Source organism: Staurois parvus, unplaced genomic scaffold, assembly GCF_062004578.1.
Source record: "Staurois parvus isolate SC_StPar_1 unplaced genomic scaffold, SC_StPar_1.0 ptg001795l, whole genome shotgun sequence".
Lineage (NCBI taxonomy): Eukaryota > Metazoa > Chordata > Amphibia > Anura > Ranidae > Staurois > Staurois parvus.
The window spans coordinates 305,551-330,580 of NW_028319591.1; the positions used below are offsets into that span (position 1 = coordinate 305,551).

General features: G+C 42.4%; 1 protein-coding gene across 1 annotated transcript in view; it reads left to right on the forward strand.

Annotated features, from left to right (window-relative positions):
* The window catches only part of TTC17 (tetratricopeptide repeat domain 17), a 122,725-nt gene extending 111,153 nt beyond the window's left edge, over nucleotides 1–11,572 (forward strand). The window contains exons 23-25 of the mRNA XM_089663876.1: nucleotides 112–231; nucleotides 2,830–2,973; nucleotides 6,804–11,572. Coding sequence (XP_089520002.1) covers nucleotides 112–231; nucleotides 2,830–2,973; nucleotides 6,804–6,935 — 396 coding nt within the window. The 3' untranslated portion in view covers nucleotides 6,936–11,572. The remainder of the gene's footprint in view (nucleotides 1–111; nucleotides 232–2,829; nucleotides 2,974–6,803) is intronic.
* Nucleotides 11,573–25,030: the final 13,458 nt, after the last annotated feature.

Consider the following 25,030-nt stretch of genomic DNA (forward strand, 5'->3'; position numbering starts at 1 on the left):
GATACAAATATAAGGTCATTTACAGAGAGGCTAGGATATGCTTTCATTGTTCATTTCTGTTGATTCCCCTTTTCCTCTCATCTCTTTTTGTTTTGTTTTTTCAAACTGTAGAATCAGACTTCATGGGTTTTATCCAGTATGGCTGCTTTGTACTGGAGAGTAAGAGGTCAAGGAAAAAAAGCCATAGACTGCTTACGCCAAGCCTTGCACTACGCCCCTCATCACATGAAGGTCAGTAATTGCACATTTCAAGTTTTTCTTCCAACAGCGTTTGTTTTTAAGAGACTTCAAACTGACGTACCACATGGAGATAATGTAGTGATAATATCTCAATATTTTACATATACAGCACGAGGGTCTGGAGATGCCGACCATTCCCCACGACCAACCCTGAGAGCCCCGTAACAGCACTTTGATTGGCTAATCCTTATATATAAGCCATTTGTTTTTGTTTTTTTTGTTCAAGCAGCAGGTTGAACACAAAAAAATTTACCTGATTCCCCCATCCACACTGTGTGGATGGGGGAATCCTGCTGTACTATTGTATTCTGACAGTGGGGAGACTTACATGCCATCAGAATACAAAGATCAGTGCCACCAGCTATGGCTGGCAACACTGATCATGTACAGTTGTGTTCAAAATACTAGCAGTCAGACATCACTAACCGGATCAATCACTGTTTCTGGTAGAAATGATATTTCTACATGGCAAAAAATTTACTAGCAGGTGTAGTAGAGTAATAGAAACCCAACAGTCATGACATGCATGCTGCTGATTCTGTGTCATTGAATCACTCATTGAAAGGGGCGTGTTCAAAATAATAGCAGTGTGGAGTTCTATTAGTGAGGTCATTCATTCTTTGAAAAACAGGTGGCAATTATTGCCCTTATTTAAGGAAGGAAGGCAGCAAATGTTGTACATGCTGGTTACAGTGCATTTCTCTCTGAAATTCTGAGGAAAATGGGTCGTTCCAGACATTGTTCAGAAGAACAGCGTACCTTGATTAAAAAGTTGATTGAAGAGGGGAAAACATATAAAGAAGTGCAGAAAATGATCGGCTGCTCAGCTAAAATGATGGCAAATGCTTTAAAATGGCAACCAAAACCTGAAAGACGTGGAAGAAAGCGAAAAACTACCATTGGAATGGATAGAAGAATAGCCAAAATGGCGTGGACTCAGCCAACAATCAGCTCCAGGAAGATGAAAGAAGGTGTGACGTTCCCTGTGAGGACTGTTACAATTAGAAGACGCCTATGTGAAGCCAAGCTATCTGCAAGAAGTCCCCGGCAAAGTCCCACTGTTGGAAAAAAGACGTGTGCTGAAGAGGTTACAATCTGCCAAAGAGCACATTGACTGGCCTAAAGAGAAATGGCGCAACATTTTGTGGACTGATGAAAGTAAGATTGTTCTTTTTGGGTCTAGTGGCCGGAGACAGTTTTTCAGACGACCCCCAAACACTGAATTCAAGCCACAGTACACTGTGAAGACCGTGAAGCATGGTGGTGCAAGCATCATGATATGGGGATGTTTCTCATACTACGGTGTTGGGCCTATTTATCACATACCAGGGATCATGGATCAGTTTGAATACATCAGAATACTTGAAGAGGTCATGCTGCCTTATGCTGAAGAGGAAATGCCCTTGAAATGGGTGTTCCAACAAGACAAACACACCAGTAAACGTGCAACATCTTGGTTCCAGACCAACAAGATTGACGTTATGGAGTGGCCAGCCCAATCCCCGGATCTTCATCCAATAGAAAACTTGTGGGGTGACATCAAAAATGCCGTTTCTGAGGCAAAACCAAGAAATAGAAAAGAACTGTGGAATGTCGTCCAATCATCCTGGGCTGGAATACCTGATCACAGGGGCCAGAAGTTGGGTGACTCCATGCAACACAGATGTACAGCAGTTCTCAGAAACAGTGCGACTACAACCAAATATTCATGAAGTCATTCAAAGGAAAGCAAAATCTTCAAACATTTTTCAGTTTACATCAAAAATGCCGTTTCTGAGGCAAAACCAAGAAATAGAGAACTGTGGAATATCATCCTGGGCTGGAATACCTTTTTTTTTTTTTTTTTTTTTTTTTTTTTTTTGGAAGAGTCTAATATTCACTTTTCTTTAATATTTTTAGAGGAACAACACAAATTTGATGTATTTTTCCTCATGTTTTGATTTGGAATAGAATGTGTCGTGTTCCCAATGCATTTGTGTGGATGAAAATAAAAGCTATTAGAAGGATTTTGAGCTTTATTCACTTTTTTCAACACACTGCGATTATTTTGAACACAAATGTAGCTATTTTTTAACAGACTGTTTGTACTGAAGTCAATCAGTAGATCAACTTCTGTACAACCAGCCTATCCGCACATGGATCAAAATTCAGCTGAACTGGACAAATTTCAATCCATGTATGGGTGGCATAAGAGGCACCAATCAGGGCTTGTACATATTTTCAGTCCTTAAAGTCAAGTTGAGCTCGCTTAGATTTAGCTAAATATACTGCATCTTGTGTACACCAAAAGAAAAGGTGCTTATATCTTAGTTTATCTCTTTGTAAGCTTTCCACAACAAGAGAGGATTCTTTCCCTAGAAGAGACTGCTGCTGTTTGTGTGGAAGCAACAGCCTCTCTGCAGCCGTCTGACATCTTTTGCAGGACTGATTAAGCACATATGGAGGTTTCTGGGGATTCCTTCATACACTGAGCAGTAAGGAATAGAAGATTTCAGATTGATTCTCCAGCTGCCTGACATTGTTTAATTTAAGAGAAGAATCGTATATCTAAAAATTATTCATAACCCTTTCTGCTTGTCGTTTTTTTAGGATGTGCCCCTCATCAGCCTAGCAAACATCTTTCACAATGCCAAACTATGGAACGACGCCATCATTGTTGCCACAATGGCGGTAGAAATAGCTCCCCATTTTGTGGTGAATCATTTCACACTGGCCAACGTATATGTAGCAATGGTAGGTACAGCCACTGCAGAATACAACAATGAATGGCAGAGATGTAGTGCATATGTTTGTTTTTTTTTTTTTTTTTTTGGTTTTTTTGTAAGCACACCCTGATATACACTTTAAAGGCTAAGTCAGCCTTTCTCAACCAGGGTGCCCAGGCACCCTGGGGTGCCTTGAGGTTTCTTCAGGGGTGCCTTGGCAAAGTGTCTAAAAATTGCCCAAAACTTGCATACGAGCCAGCGGGTGGAACAAGCCTGCCTTTTAGTTATACAAAGCCAGAGGTATTCATTGTGCACCATTACGAGCTTCTAGCCGATGGCGTCCTGACAACCAATGACATCATCAGTTGATCAGGAGGATGTCAGCTGCCTGCACAGCATCCTTGTTTGACCCTCCCCTGCCCCTCTCCATCAGTGCTGGGGTCACATTAGCTCAGTGATGGAAAAAAACAGAGGGGGAAGAGAAACATTGGTATACTAGTCTGTACCAGTGTGCAAAAGTGTGTTTTCTTTAGAAGAATAAATCGCCTCTAATGTTGGGTGCCCTACATGTATGGATGTTGCTCTTAGAATAGTTTTTTACATTTTAGAATGGGGTGCCTCAAGACTGTCCATAATTTTAAAGGGTGCCTTGACTGAAAAAAGGTTGAGAAACACTGGGTTAAGTTCACCTTTGGGAACATGCGTCTCTCTCCACGATCCACCCCCCCCCCTCCCCACCTGTGATAGCGGGCCAGGGATCTTCTTCCCGCACGTGCTCTCACAATTTGAAAAGAGTGCAGCCATGCGGGGCTGCGCCCACACAGCAGCACCACTCATTCACAGTTCTTTGAATGAATAAACTACAAGTACCGATAGCCTTTGCAGCCGGTGAGCATCCCTGTAGTAAATTGATTCTTCCTGGATTGAAGTAACTGCCTGCCCGTTTGGAAGCGTGGGCAAGCAGTCTGCAGGAGACTCACACTGCACCCACAAACTGCAGAATGCAGGTGCAGTGCTTTACAAGCTCCTACAAAAAAAAAATAGAGAGAGAGATATATTTATATATATATATATATATATATATATATATATATATATATATATATATATATATATATATATATATATATATATATAATATATTTTTTATTTTTTTTTTTGTAGGAGCTTGAGCTAGATATTTTGAAGGTGAACTTATCTTTAAAGTCCCATTCACACTAGGATCTGCATATGAATCATGATTCTCATGCAGTTCTGTGCATTGTGATTTCAGCCTATTCATTTTGAATGGGCTGCAATCGCACCCAGGGTGGATTTGATTTAAATCACTAGTCAGTAAGGCTTGATTTAAATCCTAGTTTTCTACATAAAGACTAATTCTTGCTGGTATAACTTTAATATACAAGTAGATGAAGATTTTTAGAATAACAACTTTTCATATTAGTTTTTTTATCCCCAGTTTAATAGGTTAATCATTCATATTTGGACAACTTTTCTGTTGTATTTAGGAAGGAGAAAGATAATCATTACCTTAATAACAATTTAAATAGATTTATTCAACTGAAACAATAACATTCCAGCATATGTGATTTGCTTAAACATCCATGTTTGTTATCTAATTTGGCTAAACAAAATATATATATTTTAAGAAACGTAGACTGTCAGCCCCTTCCTCCTCACACTTAGCTTCACTTTCTTCTTGTGCAGATCTATTCCACTCCAAACAATCAGAAAAATATTGTTTCTATTCTATTCACTGAACTTCTTGAAACTTAGCACTGAAGGGGTTGATTCTGTATTCATAGGTTTGTAGAAGTTAGGATGAAGGTCTTTTTCTTAACTCTGTTCATGTTATAACATTTTTGCTGTGAAGAAGAGGCATGTGATCTCTGTGGAGTCAAATTCAGTTTTGAGAACTGCAAAAGTAAACCAAACATCTGTGATAATATCTTGTAGGCAGAGAAACTGCCCAATAATCTTACAGAAACCTCTGGAAGAGCATGACATTGTGAATGGATTCATGGAATTTATTTACCAAAAAAATTAAACGTATACAGCCTTATTCTACATAATTAAAAAACTAATCTTTATTTCATGATGGAATAACCTTTGGATGGCAATATATTTTCCTCAAAAAGCATTTTATTTAAAAAAAAATCTGATTTAAATCAAAAAAATCCGATTTTTTTTTTTTCTTTTTTTTTTTTTTTTTTTTTAAAAATCATTGATTTTTATCCACCCTGATCGCACCACACCAAAAGTAGTGAATGCACTGCTTTAACCATTAGCCGCCCGGCCAATGGCCGTTTGGCGGCTTCAGAAGTGTCTCTCCGTTCCGGGTACGCGGCGCAGCAGTGCGATCTGTCCCCGGCCGTGCACCTCGGACACGGCCGATGACAGATCCGAGTACCGGCTCCCGTTGCTGGTACCATGTGACCTGCTGTGACCAATCACAGCAGGTCACATGACAGTTGTATACATGGATGGCTTCATTCATGATTCCATCCATTGTATAGTAGTGCCTAGCTGTGAATGGTCACAGCTAATCACATGCACATGTCATGTGATTAGCTGTGACCAAATAACAGCTAAGCACAAAAAAAAAAAAAAAAAGCTGAATGAATCGATTTCATTCAGGTAAATGCTTGCTTATAGCAAAGTAATTCTTTGCTATAAGCAAATTGGGGAAGTGATCAGTATTTTTTTTTTTTTTTACACAAAGTAGTACAATGTTACTATGGTAACATTGTACTACTTTGGTCATAGTAAAATATGAAAAAAAAATCTTAAAAAAATAAAAAAAATGTAATAAAAAAATTAAATATAATAAAAAAATAAAAAATATATATATATATATATTTTTTTTCATACTGTCACCAGTCAGTGTCCCTGTTCACCGCCATGCCAGTTATATGATGATGCTGTACTGCACTGGTGACAGTATGTAAAAAAAAAAATAGTGAAAATAATTTTTTTAATTTTTTCATTTTCCGAAAAATTATGACAAAAAAATACAACTTCAAAAAACTCGCCATGCCTCTTATGAAGTACGTCGGACTGTCTACTCTGCAAAAAGGGGTCATTTGGGGGATATCTGTACTATTCTGACATTCTTGGACCTCAAGAAATTAGATTGGCTGTCAGTACTTCAGGATTGATCAATATTTAGATCTATACCATAGTTTGTGAACTCTATAACTTTCCTACAAACTAAAAAATACATCCTAATTTGGGTTATTTTCACCAAAGACATGTAGCAGAATACATCTCGGCCTAAATTTATGAACAATTATTTATTTGTAAACTTTTATAACAGAAACAAAGAAAAATGTGGGTTTTTTTCAAAATTTTTGGTCTTTTTTTGTTAATTTAGCAAAAAATAAAAACCCCAGCGGTGATTAAATACCACCAAAAGAAAGCTCTAGTTGTGTGAAGAAAATGATAAAATTTTAGTTTGGGTACAATGTTGTATGACCGCGCAATTGTCATTCAAAGTGTGAGAGCGCTGAAACCTGAAAACTGGCCTGGGCAGGAAGGTGTAAAATTGCCCGGTATTGAAATGGTTAAAAAATGCACTGCAACCGGATGGCATGCCACTTTTGTACCATGCAATCCAGAGCAGGCATATGCACTTGCGACCTATTTTGTGGGGTATTGTTAACTTTGAACTGACATCCACAGCAGTTTGCGAAGCACATGGATTGCACCGTTTCCCGAACCACATATGTGTCAACCTGGGGCTTATTCACAGTATATTGGAAATGGAAACCTTTTTGACCGTTGGATTTGTGAATTCAGCATGATTTGTGTATGTGCGATTAACACCTGGCGCACTTTTTTTTTTTTTCCCACCACTAGGAGGAGTTTGAGAAAGCGATGCAATGGTACGAATCTACTTTGGAACTGCAGCCAGAATTTGCCCCGGCGAAGGATAGAATTCGCGCCATTCAGTGTCACCTGTTAATGAAGAAGGGGCGGCGTTCTCCTTAACCCCCTCCTCTACTCATGTATAATCCATAACTATTTTTTTTAATGTTATTTTACCAAACACTTAAAAAGTTTTACCTTTCAGCGTGGGCTGTCCGCCCTGAAAAAAAGGTTAAAATTGCTGCTTGTTATCCGATTACAGGAAATACAGGGGGTTGCTGATCAAAAGTAAGTTAATTATTCCGCAGGGGGTCACTGGACAGGGACTTTGTGAAGAACAAGAGGGGATTGCCAGATATTTTCTAGTTCGCACTGTTCTGATCATCGAGTTTTCATCCTTCCCCTTCAATCACTTGTATAATTTTCCTAAATGCCCGTTTAAGATTTTTTACTTCAAAAAAATGAATTCTTACTCCATGCAACAGAATCTGACTCCACAAGTTGAGCTTGATGATTTATAATTTTATTATTTTATTAGTTTTTTTATTTTATTTTTTTACCCTAAAAATACAGTGGTCTCATTGGTCCAGTTGTAACGTTCGAGGTGGAAAAAAATTTAGTTTAACCCAAGAAAAATGTGTGTACAAGTACAAAACATATCTAACTACTGTACATTTTAACAGTCACAAAGCAAATCAGCTGCGTGAGAAATCTCTGATGGAAGCTTTGTTGGAGTCCTGGGTTAAAGAAAAACATCACTTTCATTAAAGCCTAACTCCAGCCATTTTTTTTTTTTTTTTTTTTACATAGTGGGACAGGGGACAATTCACAAAGCGGTACCTTACAGCATCCAAGTATGCGGTAAGATAACGTATGGTGTTTTTTAAAAAAAAAGTTGTCATTCACTAAAAAAAAGCTACTAAAATACCAAGAATTAGTCATGCGGTATTTTAGTAGTGAAAACATGCAGTAATGTAGCGAGTCATCAACTTTCAGTGGGTTCCCACGCTGGTTTTTTTTTTTTTTTTTTTTCCCTATAATTTTTAATTGCCGGCAATTCATTCTTTTTACATTCAGCTGTCAGCGGACTGATGATTCATCCGTTGTTAAGGACACGGCGGCCGCCTGCTCCTTAACAACCAGTAGATACCCCATGCCTGGACCACTACTTAATTACCAAATAGTTTTAATTATTTCCTTTTGTGAATTGACTTTAAGGTCTTTTTATATGATGTTTACCAAGCATTTTTGCTATTTGTGGTGAATACCGTATACTAGCAATAGTGAATTGACATTTTCAGTATTGCATGCGATATCGACATGTGGTCACCTGACCAACATAACGCATGCGATAACCTTTAGTGAATTGTCCCCACAATTTTTCAGGGTTTTTTTTTTTTTCTTTTTTTTACTTTTTGCCATGTCACAGTTGAACACGGAATGGGAAATTCACGTTTTCTTCTCCGTATTCAAAATGCACAGTTTCTGCTATCCACAGTGTGGGTGTCAGTCAGTTAAAGTGATACTAAAAGCATGTTTTTTATTTTCTTAAAATAACAAAATTCTACTCGCCTGCTCTGTGCAGTGGTTTTGCATAGAGCAGCGCCGATCCTCTTCTTCTCGGATCCCCCACTGCTATTTCTGGGCCCTCCCCCGTGCAGTGCCCCCATAGCAAGTCGCTTGCTATGGGGGCACTGGTGTGTGCTCGCTCTCTGTATTCGTAAGACCCCGCAAAGAGTGGCTGGGCCCCGCTCCTTCCTCACAGGCTGTGATTGACAGCAGTGGGAGCCAATGGCTGTGTCTCAGCCAATAAGGAGAGAGAGAGGGAGCCAGGGCTCCTATCCACATCACTGGACTGAGATCAGACTGATAAGTATAGAGGGGGTGGGTTAAGGGGGGAGCTGCACACTGAAGGTTTTTTACCTGCATGCATAGAAAGGTAAAAAGCCTTTAGAACTACTTAACGACACCCAAAACGTCAATAGCAAATGCAATAAGTTTGCCTGCACCGGATCGCATGGTACCAAAGTGTGATCCAGTTGCAGTACATTTTTTAAAGTCGTACATTCATTATTTTTGGTGCGATGCAGTGCGATTTCAGCCCATTTAAAAAAAACGGGCTGAAAGTCTAGTCTAGATACCTGCTGTGAACCGGTCCTAATTCAGTTGTTTTATCTCACTTCATGTCCCTGTGACACCCATATAAGAATCAAGGGTTGCAGTTGTCACTGGGATAAGAAAGCCTAGACAGCCATAAAATCTTTCTCAGATGTTCTAACCCTTCCTCACTAAAATGGGTTTCTGAAAATGGCTGCTTCTATCAAAACTTTGCTCACTGGTGTTCTGCTGAACGGCAGTCATTCTAGTTTATTGCCATGGCAGTAGGTTCCGTATATAGGTTAAGAGCATAACACCCACATGGGGCTTGCGGATTATTCAAAGCTTTGGGTCACCATGCAATCCCAAGGCAGGCGTTGAATCCAAAACACCAACAGCCTCACTGTGAAACACAAATCCTTGTTTTGCAACACCACCGCACAAGCACTTCTTGTCTTTGAGGATGTCTTCAGGTTAACGTGCTGACTCCAAAAGGTCCCTTCATCCCCTACCACAGCTTTCCAGTCCTTAGATGTGGTGGCTGCATTCGTTTTTGTTTTTCAAGAACATTTCTAGCAAGTACAGAAAATACTTATTATTCTTGGCAGGTGAAAAAAAAGGAGAAAACTAATGCAGGCAGTCAGCTGTGTCCAAACTTGAACATCTGTCCTGAAGCACAAGCTGTGCAGCTACATGCGAAGAGCAGGGGTTGCTGTCAGCCTTTCATTAGTTTGTATAGACTGAACCTATGTCGTTATTCTCATTCTACTATCATATCATTCAAGCCGAAAGAATCCACCACTTGGAATTTGATGTATGCACCGGACAGCCGTGTGAAGGAAGAGTATCAGCGCCTCGAAAACCTTATTCAGCCAAGTAGGGAAGGTTGTAGAACATTTATGAAGTTATGTCTGTGGTCTAGTGATTACCGCTCCTCTCTCATTACTTGTCCTGCTGTTTACAGGGACAGGAAGTGAGGGGAAATCTCCCCAATAGTGTCGCAGCTTTCACAACTTAACAGAAATATTTACTCTGCCCAAATCTCTCCAAAACTTAAAGAAGATAAAAGTTTAGGTTGAACTTGGGCTATATTGCAAATAGAATTTACAGCCTGATCCATCAGCTACTGCCAAAGACTACATTTACAGTTTTAGGTGGAGTTTTGTACTTGTACATTCCACATGACAGAAGGACTTTTTTTTTTTTTTTTTTAATAGGTGTGCTTAGTTAACTCAAGAAAAGAGTGGAGTTCATGTTTTTTTTTTTTTGTTTGTTTTTTTGTTTTTGTTTTTGTTTGTTTTTTTGTTTTTTAGTGGAACTTATTAAAAGTTTAAAGGATTTACAGGAAGAAGCTAAACACTTTCCACTTCCACTGGACTTGCCTCAGTAACTTCCAAAAGTTGTCCCAGATGCTGTGCTACTTCTGATCTCTCACTGACTGGTTATTAGGCGTGATTATTATCATTGTAATTGTTAAAGCTGAAGTTTCGGTATGGCATTTTTTCCATAGATTTATTGGTCCAGCCTGGACCAGTATAAGTACATACTTCCATATCTGTGGGATCCCCATGGAAGCTAGAAATAGCTGTAGTAGGCACGGCTACTACAGTGATCGCTGCTAGCTTCCAGGTCCCGTGCTGCACAGCTGCCATGCTGCTTACTGAACATAAAATGTTCACCTGTTCAGCATGGGTGCCATTCATAGAACACTTTCCAATTTCTCAATGAATGAAAAGTGTTTTCTGATTGGAGGAGGCATTGATTGTCACCACCCCTCTTTTCTGCCTTGTCAAATCATTGAACATTTTGCCTTCGTTGAGAAAATTCATAGATTTCCCTGAATAGCACCTGTGCTGAGTGAGTGACTTTTTTGTGTTTTCCAAGCAGCAGCGCAGCTGCTTGGCATGGGATCCAGAAGCTAGTGGAGATCACTGCGGTAGCGGTGCTTTGCGCATCTGGTCAATAGTCTACATTCAGTCCCAATCCAGTGATCTTCAGTGCGCAGCCCTTCTCTGAGCCACGCTTCCTTTCCTCCAGGAAAGGTCGCTTTATAGTGTGCATGCAGTTCCCAGCCCCATTCATTCCTATGGGAAAGCTCTACTTATGGAAGGCTGAAGCAGTTGCTTGGAAGTGGTCAGTACTTTAAAGCCGATGTCTACCAAAACTGAATAATATTTTGTGTGCTTTTTGCACTCTGTATTATAATCAATTGAATGATGCAGATCCCCTGCAGATCGGGACGTAGCCCTCCCCATATGAAAGGGTCCTAATAGTCATTCAGTTTTGGTTTACATTTACTTTAATGAGCGGACAATGAACAGCCAAACGGAAACTGTTTAGATTTTTCCCAGAGAACCCCTTACTGTATAAGGTTAGTGGATCAAGTTCTGTTTGCACTGGTAAATAAGAGAACCTGTGATTTTCTATTTTATTTAATGATGAGGGTTCAAGATTTCCTCTTGTTTTATTGAAAAATGATTTATTTTAATGCAATGTTCAAATCCATTTTACAATCATTAAACGTGCTCAAGTCCTACGTGCTGTATCCTCCCATCGTTCCCCTGCCGTGAAACAGCCTTGCAATAATTCACCGGGTTCATAGTATCTCGGCAGTCAAATCTGTACAGGGCACATACTTATTCCAATAAAACTGTTCAACAGGAGCTCTACCCCTCTGTGTGTTTGTGAAAGGACTACAAACCTAACACTGTAAATCATCAAATGGCATTCTGAAGAGATTCTAAACACGGGGGGAGTTTCACACCATATGGGCAAAGGTTTGTGGACAGCTGACCATTGCATCTACATGAGCTTGTTGGACTTCCGATTCCAAAACGACGGGCATGGGCGCCTCATGCACATTGAGCATTTAGCCCCGGGACATTATTATTATACAGTATTTATAAAGCGCCAATAGTTCGCTCAGCGCTGTACATTACAATGGGAGACAGAACATGCGACAGTACAGTAACAATACAATGCAATACTCGAGGGCCCTGCTCCTTCGAGCTTACAGTCTAGGAGGAAGGGGAGAGTGGTACAGGAGGAGATAGCTGTGGGGGATGAAGTGGTAGGAAGAGTGGAGGAGGTCGGCAAATTAGCTGGGGGTGGGGTAGTCTTCCCTGAAGAGGTGGGTTTTCAGGGTACGTCTAAAGGAGAGGAGAGTAGGTGATAGTCTGATGGGTTGGGGCAGGGAGTTCCAGAGGATGGGTGACACCCTGGAGAAATCCTGGAGGCGGGCATGGGAGGAGGAGACCGGAGAGCTAGAGAGAAGGAGGTCTTGTGAGGAGCGGAGTGTGCGTGTTGGGCGGTACTTGGATATTAGGTCAATGATGTAGTTCGGGGCAGTATGGTGGACAGCTTTGTACGTCAGTGTTAGGATTTTGAATTTGATCCGTTGCGCAATCAGAAGCCAGTGGAGGGATTGGCAGAGGGGGGTGGCGGAAACGGAACAGTTGGTAAGGTGAATGAGTCTGGCAGCCGTATTCAGGATCGACTGAAGTGGGGATAGCCTATGGCGAGGCAGGCCAGTGAGGAGGGAGTTGCAGTAGTCGAGTCGTGATATGATGAGTGAGTGGATGAGCTGTTTAGTGGTTTCTGGGGTTAGGAACATGCGGATTTTGGCGATGTTGCGGAGGTGGAGTCTGCATGAGTTTGTTAGTGATTGGGCTTGGGGCTGGAAGGATAGTTTGGAGTCCAGAATGACACCAAGTACTCTGGCCTGCGGGGCGGCCTGATAGTGGCATTGTTGGACGTGATGGAGAAGTCAATGGGGGGTTGTGTGCGGGCTGGGGGGGAAGACTAGGAGCTCGGTTTTGGAGAGGTTCAGTTTAAGGAAGTGGAGCAACATCCAGTCTGATGTCCTTCAGTAGGTTTGTGATTCGGGTGGAGACTGAGGGGGTGAGGTGGGGGGTTGAGAGATAGATTTGTGTGTCGTCGGCATAGAGGTGGTAGTTGAAGCCGTGGGAGTGTATGAGTTGGCCAAGGGAGGAGGTGTAGATGGAGAAGAGAAGGGGCCCAAGGACGGAGATTTGAGGGACCCCAACAGAGAGGGGGAGTGAGGGGGAGTTGGTAGCGTTATAGGTAACGCTAAAAGAACTTTGTGATAGGTAGGATGAGAGCCAGGAGAGAGCAGAATTTCTGAGGCCGAGGGAGTGTAGTTTTTTTAAGGAGGAGGGGGTGGTCGACTGTGTCGAAGGCCACGGAGAGGTCAAGGAGTAGGAGCACTGAATAGTGGCCATTAGCTTTGGCCATTAGAAGGTCGTTGGAGAGTTTGAGTAAGGCAGTTTCGGTGGAGTGTAGGGGACGGATGCCGGATTGTAGGGGATCGAGGAGGTTGTTGTCGTTGAGGTGAGAGCTTAGGCAAGTGTCGACTAAGCGCTCAAGGAGTTTGGATGTAAATGGGAGCAGGGAGATGGGTCTGAGGTTGTTTGGGTCATTGGGGTCCAGGGAGGGCTTTTTAAGTATGGGGGTGATGTGTGCATGCTTCAGAGGGGAGGGGAATGCGCCGGAAGCGAGGGAGAGATTAAAGATGTGGGTGACATGAGACTCAGGTGTGGGTGGAAGGCACAGATGCACTGTCCAGCACCCCTCTTAAAGCCTGACAAACTCAGAGGTTGTACAAGGTGTGACAATTGAATTCCCAGAATGGAGTGAAAAAAAAAAAGTTTGCTTACCTATATACTAGTGGCTATTGTCACCTTCAAAGTAGACTCCTTGTGAAGAGACGCACTTTCCTAGATCACTGTGCCACCGCTGGAAACATTCATGGAATTTGTTTTCCGTAATGCAATACAGTATTGTAGCGGTGCGCTGGATTTCCGGAATGCCATCAAATCGGTTTCCTTTTTAAGGCATTTTTTAACCAGTTCCACGCTGCCCTATAACAGAAATACTGCTACAGGGGGGCATGTGTGCGAAAAATAACGTATACATATGTGATTTTACAGTTCTGGCTAGGGGGCGTGAGGTTCGTGCACGCCCTACCTGGGACCCGGTGATCGCCGAGTATCTCGGACGGGGGAGAGACCTGTATGTAAACAATACAGATCACTCCCCTGTCGACTCCTGCACACTGCTTTGTATGGCTCTGCATAGCACAGCCATGCAAAGCAGTGTGCTTAAAGTGAAGCGCACACATGGTGGAACAGCACACAGTTAACCCTTTGATCACCCCAGATGTTAACACCTTCATGCCCAGTGACATTAGTACAGTGTCAGTGCTTTTTATTAGCACTGATCACTGTATTGGTGTCACTGGGGATGTCAGTGACACCAAGTCAGTTTCCCCCCCCCCCCCCCCCCCCCGTGTCAGAATGCCTGCCGCAGTCCCGCTATAAGTCACTGATCGCCGCCATTACTAGTATAACAAAAAAATTTATTAAAAAAATCCCAGTATCTATACCGCCATTTGTAATGCTGTAACTTTCACGTAAACCAATTAATTTACACGTATTGGGGATTTTTTTTTTTTTTGGCAAAGACATGGAGCAGAACACATTTTGGTCTAAATTTATGACTAACTTTGATTTGAAATTTTTTTTACTGGACATGTTTAATAGCAAAAAGTCAAAAATATTGTTTTTTTTCTCAATTTGCAGTTTTTTTTATTTATATTTAAATTATATTATTTATATATTTAAATTTAAAAACCGCACAGGCGATCAAATATACCACTAAAAGCTCAATTTGGGGGAAAAAAGGACATAAATTTCATTTGGGTGCAGCACTGCATGACCACGCAATTGTCAGTTAAAGTAACGCAGCGCCGTATCGCAAAAAATGGCCTGATCAGGAAGGTGGGGAATCCTTAGGAGGTTAATCTTGGAAGCAGCCAAAACACGCAGGGTGCTAAGTCAGGGGCCTAAGAGGGTTGGTCGAATTCTGGAATACATTTCTGAGCCAGGAACTCACAACCACGTAATCATGTGCATCATGTGCAGGAGCATTGTCATGTTGGAGAATCCACCTCTCAAGCCAGAGTTTCCGGTCTTTTCCTCCGAACAGATTCCAGTAACCTTTTCATTTTCCACATTTGCTTTCGTCCTTGCATTTTTTTGTTGCCCACTTCTTGCATCATCGTGGACATCTTCCCACTCCTGTTTACAGTAAACCTCCTATGCCATTCAAAAACACTTGATTTCTTCATGGAATGTTCACCATAACTTTCACTCACACTTTTGACAACTTTCACACAAAATTCGATGTTAATCCACTCCTCCAGATTCCTGTCACTCATTTTCCACCAACAGTGCAGCGCACACACGTGTTATTTCTTCTACTACTCCGTAAAGACCGAGTCCACTGGTCTGCGACCCAGGCAAATGCAAGTTCGAGCCTGTCAGAACGCGCTTGAGTGAAAATGGCTGACTCTCCACCATAGAGAGATGCTGCGGGCATTCCAGGAATTAAATTGACACACCTTGTAAGTTGCTCCAGCTGGACGGTGCACTAAGCAGTACTAACATTCGGGGCAGTATACACTCGGAGACAAATGTCTGGACTTACGCAGTCTGTTTCAGCCTTTCATCCCTGAGCCAATACTACCCTAAACATTAGTACCCCTCGGTGCACCATCCAGCTACAGCAGCTGTCAGCCAGTCCAAATGCTGGAGTCTCGGGTATCAGATTTAAAGGCCGAGGATGCATGAGGCCTAAGATGCAGTTGGTCTCCCTTTGCAGCTTTAAGTCACTGGTCACACCACTGCGATTTTAAAATCGCACAATTTGTGTTCAATTTCAGTGTGATTTCTGAAGACTTTATTGCTGCTTGTGAAGATTTTCAACAATTTCTTGCAATTTGCAGCACGATTTCCTTTATATTCTATGTCCCGATCATGTGATCACTGATTGGCCAATCAGTGATCTCATGCAAAGTAGTAAGCAAGATGTCACTTGTGACATAATTGCTTACTACGTGTGAAATCTGTGAATGATCACAGAGGTCACATGGTACAAGGCTATTTACAACAGCCTTGTACCATGTGACAAGTTTTGACCAAGCACAGCTCACTCAGTACTTCTCAATGACTGCAAGAATGCAGCCAGAGAGAAGGAGAAATGATTGCTTTTACATCCTATATGGGTGTAAAAGCAATCGGTGTAAAAAAAAAAAAAAAAAATATTCATCACCCCCCACAAGTAGTACAGTGTCGCCATGGTGACACTGTACAGCTAGGGTGACAGTATGTAAAAAAAAAAATAAAATAAACAATAATATAAAAAAATAAAATACAAATTTAAAAAAAATGTTTAAAAATGATAATTTTTGGTTATAAACTAATTTGGATTTTTTTTTACTAAAAAGATAACGGAATACATTTTGGCAAAGATTTATGATGAAATACTATTTATTTGCAAAATTTTATAAAAAAAACACTTTTGTTCAAAATTTTTGGACTTTTTCATTTACATAGCAAAAAAAATAAAAATCCCAGCGGTAAATAAATACCACCAAAATAAAGCTTTATCTGTCTCAAAAAAAGGTAAAAAATTAATTTGGGTACAGTGTTGCATGACCGCGCAATTGTCATTCAAAGTGTGATAGCGCTGAAAGCTGAAAATTGCCCCGGACTGGAAGGGGGTAAAAGTGTCCGGTCTGGAAGTGGTTAAGAAATCACGGTGCAGCAAATCGCACGTGTTAAGACACCGACATTCATTAGAGGCGATTTAACTGTTGAATTGAAATCGCACGGGTATGACCGCGCACTAACCATCTCCACTTATCTGGGAAGTTTGCATCCAGGAGTGATCATCTGTCGCTAACCACAGGTAATTAATGGCTGTGCGATTACGTTCAAATCATCATTGCAATCAGCGATTGCATCTATCCACCTGTTGGTCCACCCCCTAGAAATCTGCTGAATTCTTGCCGCAGGTGAGACATTTTTGCTGCGTGAATGCAGCAGGGCAGGGGACCCGAAAGCTAGTGGCAACCACTTTCGTAGCAGTGCCTAATGCAGATATTTCCAGCTTTCATGGGGATTGGTCAGATATGGCCTGTACATACTTGCATTGGTCCAAGCTGAATCAATGTATCTATGTAAGAATTACCATGCCTGCTATTCCAGTTTAGGCTTTGTCCATTATTGGTGAAGTACAACCAAAGCTCTTTAGGCGGTACTCTTCCTGTGGATCATAGGAGTGTAGTTAGTTTTGTACTCCTGTGAAACATTTTTAGCTGACAGCAGGCTGAAGCCCGCTGTTGGCTGACATCACTCAGCCAGTCCAGGCTGGGGAAAGATCCTGACCTTAAAATGTTAGTAAACCTAGGACCCTGCATTAACTATATCCGCTCTCCCCGGACCCTGCATTCACTATATCCGGTCTCCCCGGACCCTGCATTAACTATATCCGCTCTCCCCGGACCCTGCATTCACTATATCCGCTCTCCCCGGACCCTGCATTAACTATATCCGCTCTCCCCGGACCCCGCATTCACTATATCCAGTCTCCCCGGACCCCGCATTCACTATATCCGGTCTCCCCGGACCCCGCATTCGCTATATCCGGTCTCCCCGGACCCCGCATTCACTATATCCCCTCTCCCTGGACCCTGCATTCACTATATCTGGTCTCCCCCGACCCTGCATTCACTATATCCAGTCTCCCCGGACCCTGCATTAACTATATCCGCTCTCCCCGGACCCTGCATTAACTATATCCGCTCTCCCCGGACCCTGCATTCACTATATCTGGTCTTCCCGGACCTCGTATTCACTATATCCGGTCTCCCCGGGTCCTGCATTCACTATATCCGGTCTCCCCGGGTCCTGTATTCACTATATCTGGTCTCCCTGGACCCTGCATTCACTATATCCGGTTTTCCTGGACCCTGCATTCACTTTATCCGGTCTCCCCGGACCCTGCATTCACTTTATCCGGTCTCCCCGGACCCTGCATTCACTTTATCCAGTCTCCCCGGACCCTGCATTCACTATATCTGGTCTCCCCGGGTCCTGCATTCACTATATCCTGTCTCCCCGAACCCTGCATTCACTATATCTGCTCTCCCCGAACCCTGCATTCACTATATCTCCTCTCCCCGGACCCTGCATTCACTATATCTGCTCTCCCCGGACCCTGCATTCACTATATCCGGTCTCCCCGGACCACGCATTCACTATATCTGGTCTCCCCCCGGTCCTGCATTCACTATATCTGGTCTCCCCGGACCCTGCATTCACTATATCCGGTCTCCCCGGACCCTGCATTCACTATATCCGGTCTCCCGGACCCCGCATTCACTATATCTGGTCTCCCACAGTACACAGAACATGGAAATGCAATTGTTTTAGTAAATCTAAACTGCTAAATGCCTTTTCTCATCAGCAGTATATAGCAGTTTTGTGACTTCTGTCAGTGTCCAGCAGAGCACTGGTTAAAGCTTGGAGGAGTTTTCATTCTTCCCTGATTGTCCTGTGAGGGTGCAGGACCCTTGACCCTCTGTCTGAACAGTGCTGATTGGCCCTGTGCTGAACACGTGCGCTCTCCCAAGCAAAACGAAAAAACTCAAGCAGTGCACATCAAATTGGGCATGTGCAGATTGTCCCCAAGGATCTGTTCTATCAGGAGATGAAATGGGGAACATGGAAGAAGGGGAGGATCAGAGAAGACAGGATCAAATATCCTTTTTTTTTACACAAAGCAGAGGATTAATTCCTTACGTTTCAGTGTGAGTATAAGGCCCCTTTCAGATGGGGCAGATCTGCCTGCTCAGCGAGGGATCTCTCTGCTGATGTCCGCTGAGCAGGCAGATGACCAGTCTGTGTCCGCTCCGCTGCTGCAGAATGGACACAGACACTGCCCGCTGTCTTCTGTGGGAGAGTCGGATAGAAACGGACTACCTGTCCATTTCCATCCGGCTGCCGTCTGATGCGATCCACCAGATGCTTAGGGAACAGATCTCCATCCATCTGTGTTTGGGGTACAGGATCGGATGGTGGCGGGTGTCAGTGGTCCATAGAGGTCTATGGATGGTCCGATTGGGTCAGCCTAAAAAACTGACAGGCAGACCCGATCGGACCGCCAGTGTAAAAGGGGCCTAACAAACATGCTTTACTGCATATACAGACTGATTTTATTGTTGTGGGTTTAGTAACACTTTAAAGTCTGGATCCACCCCGGAGTCTGGAGCGGCACCTGGCTCGGCCTCTCAGCAAGCTATTGCCTCCCCCTTCACAGCCCAATGCTCGTGGGGGAGGGCAGAGCAGAGAGCGGTAACTCACAGTCACCGCTCTCTGCTCAGAGCTGCTGTAAGAACTCAGCGATCATGTGATCTCACTTAGAGCCAGCAAAGGGAGGGGGGGACAGATGCAGCATCGGACCGAAAAATGCACTATTATTATTATTATACAGGATTTATACATTATTATTATTATACAGGATTTATACATTATTATTATTATTATTTTACAGGATTTATATATTATTTTACAGGATTTATATATTATTATTTTACAGGATTTATATATTATTTCTATACAGGATTTATATATTATTATTAATATTTTACAGGATTTATATATTATACAGGATTTATATATTATTATTATTATACAGGATTTATATATTATTATTATACAGGATTTATATGGCGCCAACAGTTTGCTCAGCGCTTTACAATATAACGGGAGACAATACAGCAACAATACAGTTCAATACAAGAGGGATAGGAGGGCCCTGACCCTGGGAGCTTACAGTCTAGGAGGGAGGGGCACTACCATGCATTTCCACAGATTCTCCATTGAACTCTATTGTAGCAAAAACGCTGCTTTTTGCTTTTAAAAAAAGTCCCTGACCCTTTCGAAAAACGCAGCAGCTCAAAAAAGCATATGAACATGTCCCATAGGAAACCATGTTAAATGGACTATAGTGCGTTTCTGCAAAAAGCACTAAAAAAAATGCATTGGTGTGAACCAGGGGTGGACTGAGAACTCATGGGGCCCCGGGCAATAGGGGATCATGGGGCCCCTGTGTCCTTGCCCAAACTCAAAAAAGCCTATGAAAAAGGTACCAGGGGCATCTCATGGGGCCCCCCTACTGATCCCGGGCTCTCGGGTAGTGCCCGTGTTTCCAAATGGTCAGTCCGCCCCTGGTGTGGACAGCGCCTTACTGACCATGGCATTGATATGATCTTGGGGTGGTCCTGGCCTTTGTAGCACCAACCTACCATAAATATGTCCACAGAATTAGAATACGATTTGTGGCAGATTAATGACATTGGAAAGAAAATGTCTTTTTTATTCATTCCTGACCTGCGCTAGACAAATGGCCGCCGGAGCCGATTGGTTGTCGCAGGGAACGCGCTCTCTTTTGCTGTGCAGATTTCAGCTTATTATGTTTATTTTTCTCAGGTTTGTCTGCAGCAGAGTGGAGGCTGCAGTTCCGCAGTTTCCTTCCTGCAGAGGGCAGGCGGGCCCTTGTTATAGCCGTTGCTCTGTATTATTCCCTCTGGTGGGATACCCTCTCAGTGTTTGCATTTTCTGTGGATAAAAATAGCTTTCACATTGTGTGAGGTGAGCGGACTAGTTAAATGTACGCTGATGAGAAGTGACCGGCAACAATGCCTTTTTACCTGAGGTCTTTTCATTTAAAACAGACACGGCTAGGCTGCCCTTGGATCCTTCATTTATGGTGCAGGGTTGGGTGTAGGGTATATCTTTTTTTATTTTTGTTGCTCATCTATTATTGCACACGAAATTCTCAATGTTAATAAAGTTAGTATGATAGAAGGGTTATGGCTTGGGTGTGCCATGTCTGCCAAATGAATAGAAATAATAACCGGGATACTCTTGGTGAGAGGCTAATTGGAAGTCACAAAACAAGAAGAAAAAGGGGTTCAAAAATAGAAATTGTAAATAACCCCAATAGTAAGCATAGCCGACTCACATAGAAATAACTACGCGGTGTCCTCGGTACCCAAAATTGCTTGAAAAGAAAGTGCAGCGCTAAAACATACAAATTAATATTATCAATCCATAAAACCAGCTGAACAAATCATTATTGGTTCCCTGGTCTCCTCCTCCCATGCCCGCCTCCAGGACTTCTCCAGGGTGTCACCCATCCTCTGGAACTCCCTGCCCCAACCCATCAGATTATCACCTACTTTCCTCTCCTTTAGGCGCACCCTGAAAACCCATCTCTTCAGGGAAAGCCTACCCCACCCCCTGCTAACTTGCCAACCTCCTCCACTCTTCCTACCACTCCATCTCCCACAGCTATCTTCTCCTGTGCCACTATCCCCTCCCTCCTAGATTGTAAGCTCCAAAGAGCAGGGCCTTCGATCCCCTCATGTTTTGCATTGTATTGGTATTGTTCTGTCACATGTTCTGTCCCCCTTTGTAATGTACAGCGCTGAGCGAACTATTGGCGCGTTATAAATACTGTATAATAATAATAATCATTATGAATAAATGAATCCCAACATTCTAAAATCGATATATAAAAATGGTGATAGTCTGTGACAGGTGATGGTTACAGGAGATGTTGGTGACTTTACGTTCCAGGTGGCGAGGTGATAAAATAGTTAAAATACGCACTCACTGGATGCGTATCTTTATATACGCATATAATCAATAACCAGAGGTCCCCCTCATGGGATGGATGAGCTGAACCGCTTGTAACGGACTCTCCCCTTCTTGGCATTGGTCTGGTCTGGTCAGTGGTCGTCTCTCTTGGGATAACCCTGAAGGCCACCTTGGAGCCTCTCAAGTATATGGCCTGGACGAATCGTGCGGGACCTGGCATATTCCTCTAATGGTGGTAGGCTGATGTCAGCAGTATGGAAAAACCTCCTTTGTCATGAAGTGTGGGCTCTGGGGATGAATTGTTGGCTCACAGGAGAGTCAACACAAAAAATAGCCCATAGTGTAGTATTTAAATAAAATAATTTATTAATCCACGTGGGTACATAAGAAAAAGTGATAATATCAAGGTTGGTATAAGAACCAAAAGTACACTGACCGTACATAAAATATAAAGGAGGTCAGGGGACCTGTATCAGGGACTGGTGGCTTGACGTCACGGCGTTATGGCCCCTTGGACGCGTTTCGTGCAATTGCACTTCCTCAGCAAGGGATAGCCATTGTTTTAGCGCTGCACTTTCTTTTCAAGTATTTTTATGAGGTTTTATTCTGGTTGCCTTTTGTGCTATTAGCTGCTATACTATCATTAAGCGCTCACTGATCCGTTTATTTTATTCTGGGTACCCAAAATTAGCATATGGGAAAAGGAAAAAGAACCTGGGGTAAAGACATCCCTATGTCAAGCAGGTTCAATAAAGGCCAAACAGCAGCTTAATTAATGAAAAAATCCAAAACATTTATTGCAGCATAATATGCAGATAAAAAAACAAATATAGGAAAAGGAAAATAGGGGGGAGAGACCTCACCGCCACCAATAGAGACAAGCAAAGGATGGGAATGACGTGGTCGTCCGGGATGACGCCGTGCGCAAGAGAGTCCCGACACCTAAATGATGATGATAGGCCTGTGGGGACATGATATGCATGCACTGAGAGAATAATAGGAGAGAAGAGAAAAACTATGAAAACCTGTTGTAGATAATGCTGAAAGACACATATAGAATGAAATGTAACCATATCCCATATACAGTTGTGTTCAAAATAATAGCAGTCAGACATCACTAACCGGATCAATCACTGTTTTTGGTAGGAATGATATTTCTACATGTCAAATAATTTCCTAGCAGGTGTAGGGGAGTAATAGAAATCCAACAGACCCAACAGTCATGACATGCATGCTGCTGATTCTGTGTCATTGAATCACTCATTGAAAGGGGCGTGTTCAAAATAATAGCAGTGTGGAGTTCTATTAGTGAGGTCATTCATTCTTTGAAAAACAGGTGGCAATTATTGCCCTTATTTAAGGAAGGAAGGCAGCAAATGTTGTACATGCTGGTTACAGTGCATTTCTCTCTGAAATTCTGAGGAAAATGGGTCGATCCAGACATTGTTCAGAAGAACAGCGTACCTTGATTAAAAAGTTGATTGGAGAGGGAAAAACATATAAAGAAGTGCAGAAAATGATCGGCTGCTCAGCTAAAATGATGGCAAATGCTTTAAAATGGCAACCAAAACCTGAAAGACGTGGAAGAAAGCGAAAAACTACCATTGGAATGGATAGAAGAATAGCCAACATGGCGCGGACTCAGCCAACAATCAGCTCCAGGAAGATGAAAGAAGGTGTGACGTTCCCTGTGAGGACTGTTACAATTAGAAGACGCCGATGTGAAGCCAAGCTATCTGCAAGAAGTCCCCGCAAAGTCCCATTGTTGGAAAAAAGACATGTGCTGAAGAGGTTACAATCTGCCAAAGAGCACATTGACCGGCCTAAAGAGAAATGGTGCAACATTTTGTGGACTGATGAAAGTAAGATTGTTCTTTTTGGGTCTAGTGGGCGGAGACAGTTTGTCAGACGACCCCCAAACACTGAATTCAAGCCACAGTACACTGTGAAGACCGTGAAGCATGGCGGTGCAAGCATCATTATATGGGGATGTTTCTCATACTACGGTGTTGGGCCTATTTATCGCATACCAGGGGTCATGGATCAGTTTGAATACATCAGAATACTTGAAGAGGTCATGCTGCCTTATGCTGAAGAGGAAATGCCCTTGAAATTGGTGTTCCAACAACACAACGACCCCAAACACACCAGTAAACGTGCAACATCTTGGTTCCAGACCAACAAGATGGACGTTATGGAGTGGCCAGCCCAATCCCCAGATCTTAATCCAATAGAAAACTTGTGGGGTGACATCAAAAATGCCGTTTCTGAGGCAAAACCAAGAAATAGAGAAGAACTGTGGAATGTCGTCCAATCATCCTGGGCTGGAATACCTGATCACAGGGGCCAGAAGTTGGGTGACTCCATGCAACACAGATGTACAGCAGTTCTCAGAAACAGTGCGACTACAACCAAATATTCATGAAGTCATTCAAAGGAAAGCAAAATCTTCAAACATTTCTCAGTTTATATAGTGAATGTTTGAGTTTGTAAAGAAGAATACAAACACTGCGATTTTTTTGAACCGTCTAATATTCACTTTTATTCAATATTTTTAGAGGAACAACACAAATTTGATGTATTTTTCTTCATGTTTTGATTTGGAATAGAATGTGTCGTGTTCCCAATGCATTTGTGTGGATGGAAATAAAAGCTATTAGAAGGATTTTCAGCTTTATTCACTTTTTTCAATACATTGCTATTATTTTGAACACAACTGTATCTCAAAAACAATAAATTGACATAATCATAAATGGGGACAGCAAAAAGGAAAATACTTTAAATCAATATGTCCATGATGAAAAAATAATAAATAGAGTAATTCTCAACAGAGCCATATAAATGATTTGAATGAGGACCTGAATGGTAATACTTGTCCAAATATATAAATAGACCTAAGCCCATATGAGTGACGTAAAGTAGAAACCAGACAGGGCATTCACCCCCACAGTAAAATCCAAACAAGGAATGCGATGTGTATTGAGTGTTCCACATGTAACATTAATGGTGATATAGATGTCAATTTGCCAATGTTTGCCAAAAGCCTATCCCCTGCCAGCATGCCGAAGAGCAGGAACTTCTCTCTGTGTGGAAGCAAAGGTCTCTCTGCAGAGGTCTGACTCAGCTGGAGGCATACTCTTCAATCAGCAGGGAACATAAACATTGCTAATTGGAGAGTTGTAATGTGGCCGAGGGCCCATTTGTGGCACAAGAACAGGTCTGGGATTGCTGCTAAAAGGTCCTTTCATTTGCCCATTACACTCTTGATGGAAGTGATTGTAAAGGGAAAGCCTTTTTCTTTTGAAAATAAACATGCATACCTGCTCTGTGCAGTGGTTTTGCACAAAACAGCCCTGATCCTCCATTTATCGGGTCTCCTGCCAGGCCTCCTGGCTACTCCCCCTTGCTGTGTGCCCCCATAGCAAAATGCTTGCTATGGGGGCACTCTTAGGCTCAATTGTGAGCTGCATTTTGTGTGTCCATTGACACTCAGTGCTTCTCAGCACGGCCCCTGCCCCCTCCTCACTGGCTGCAGGTTACAGCAGGAGCGTATTTACCACAAGGCAAACAAGGCATTTGCCTAGGGCGGCATTT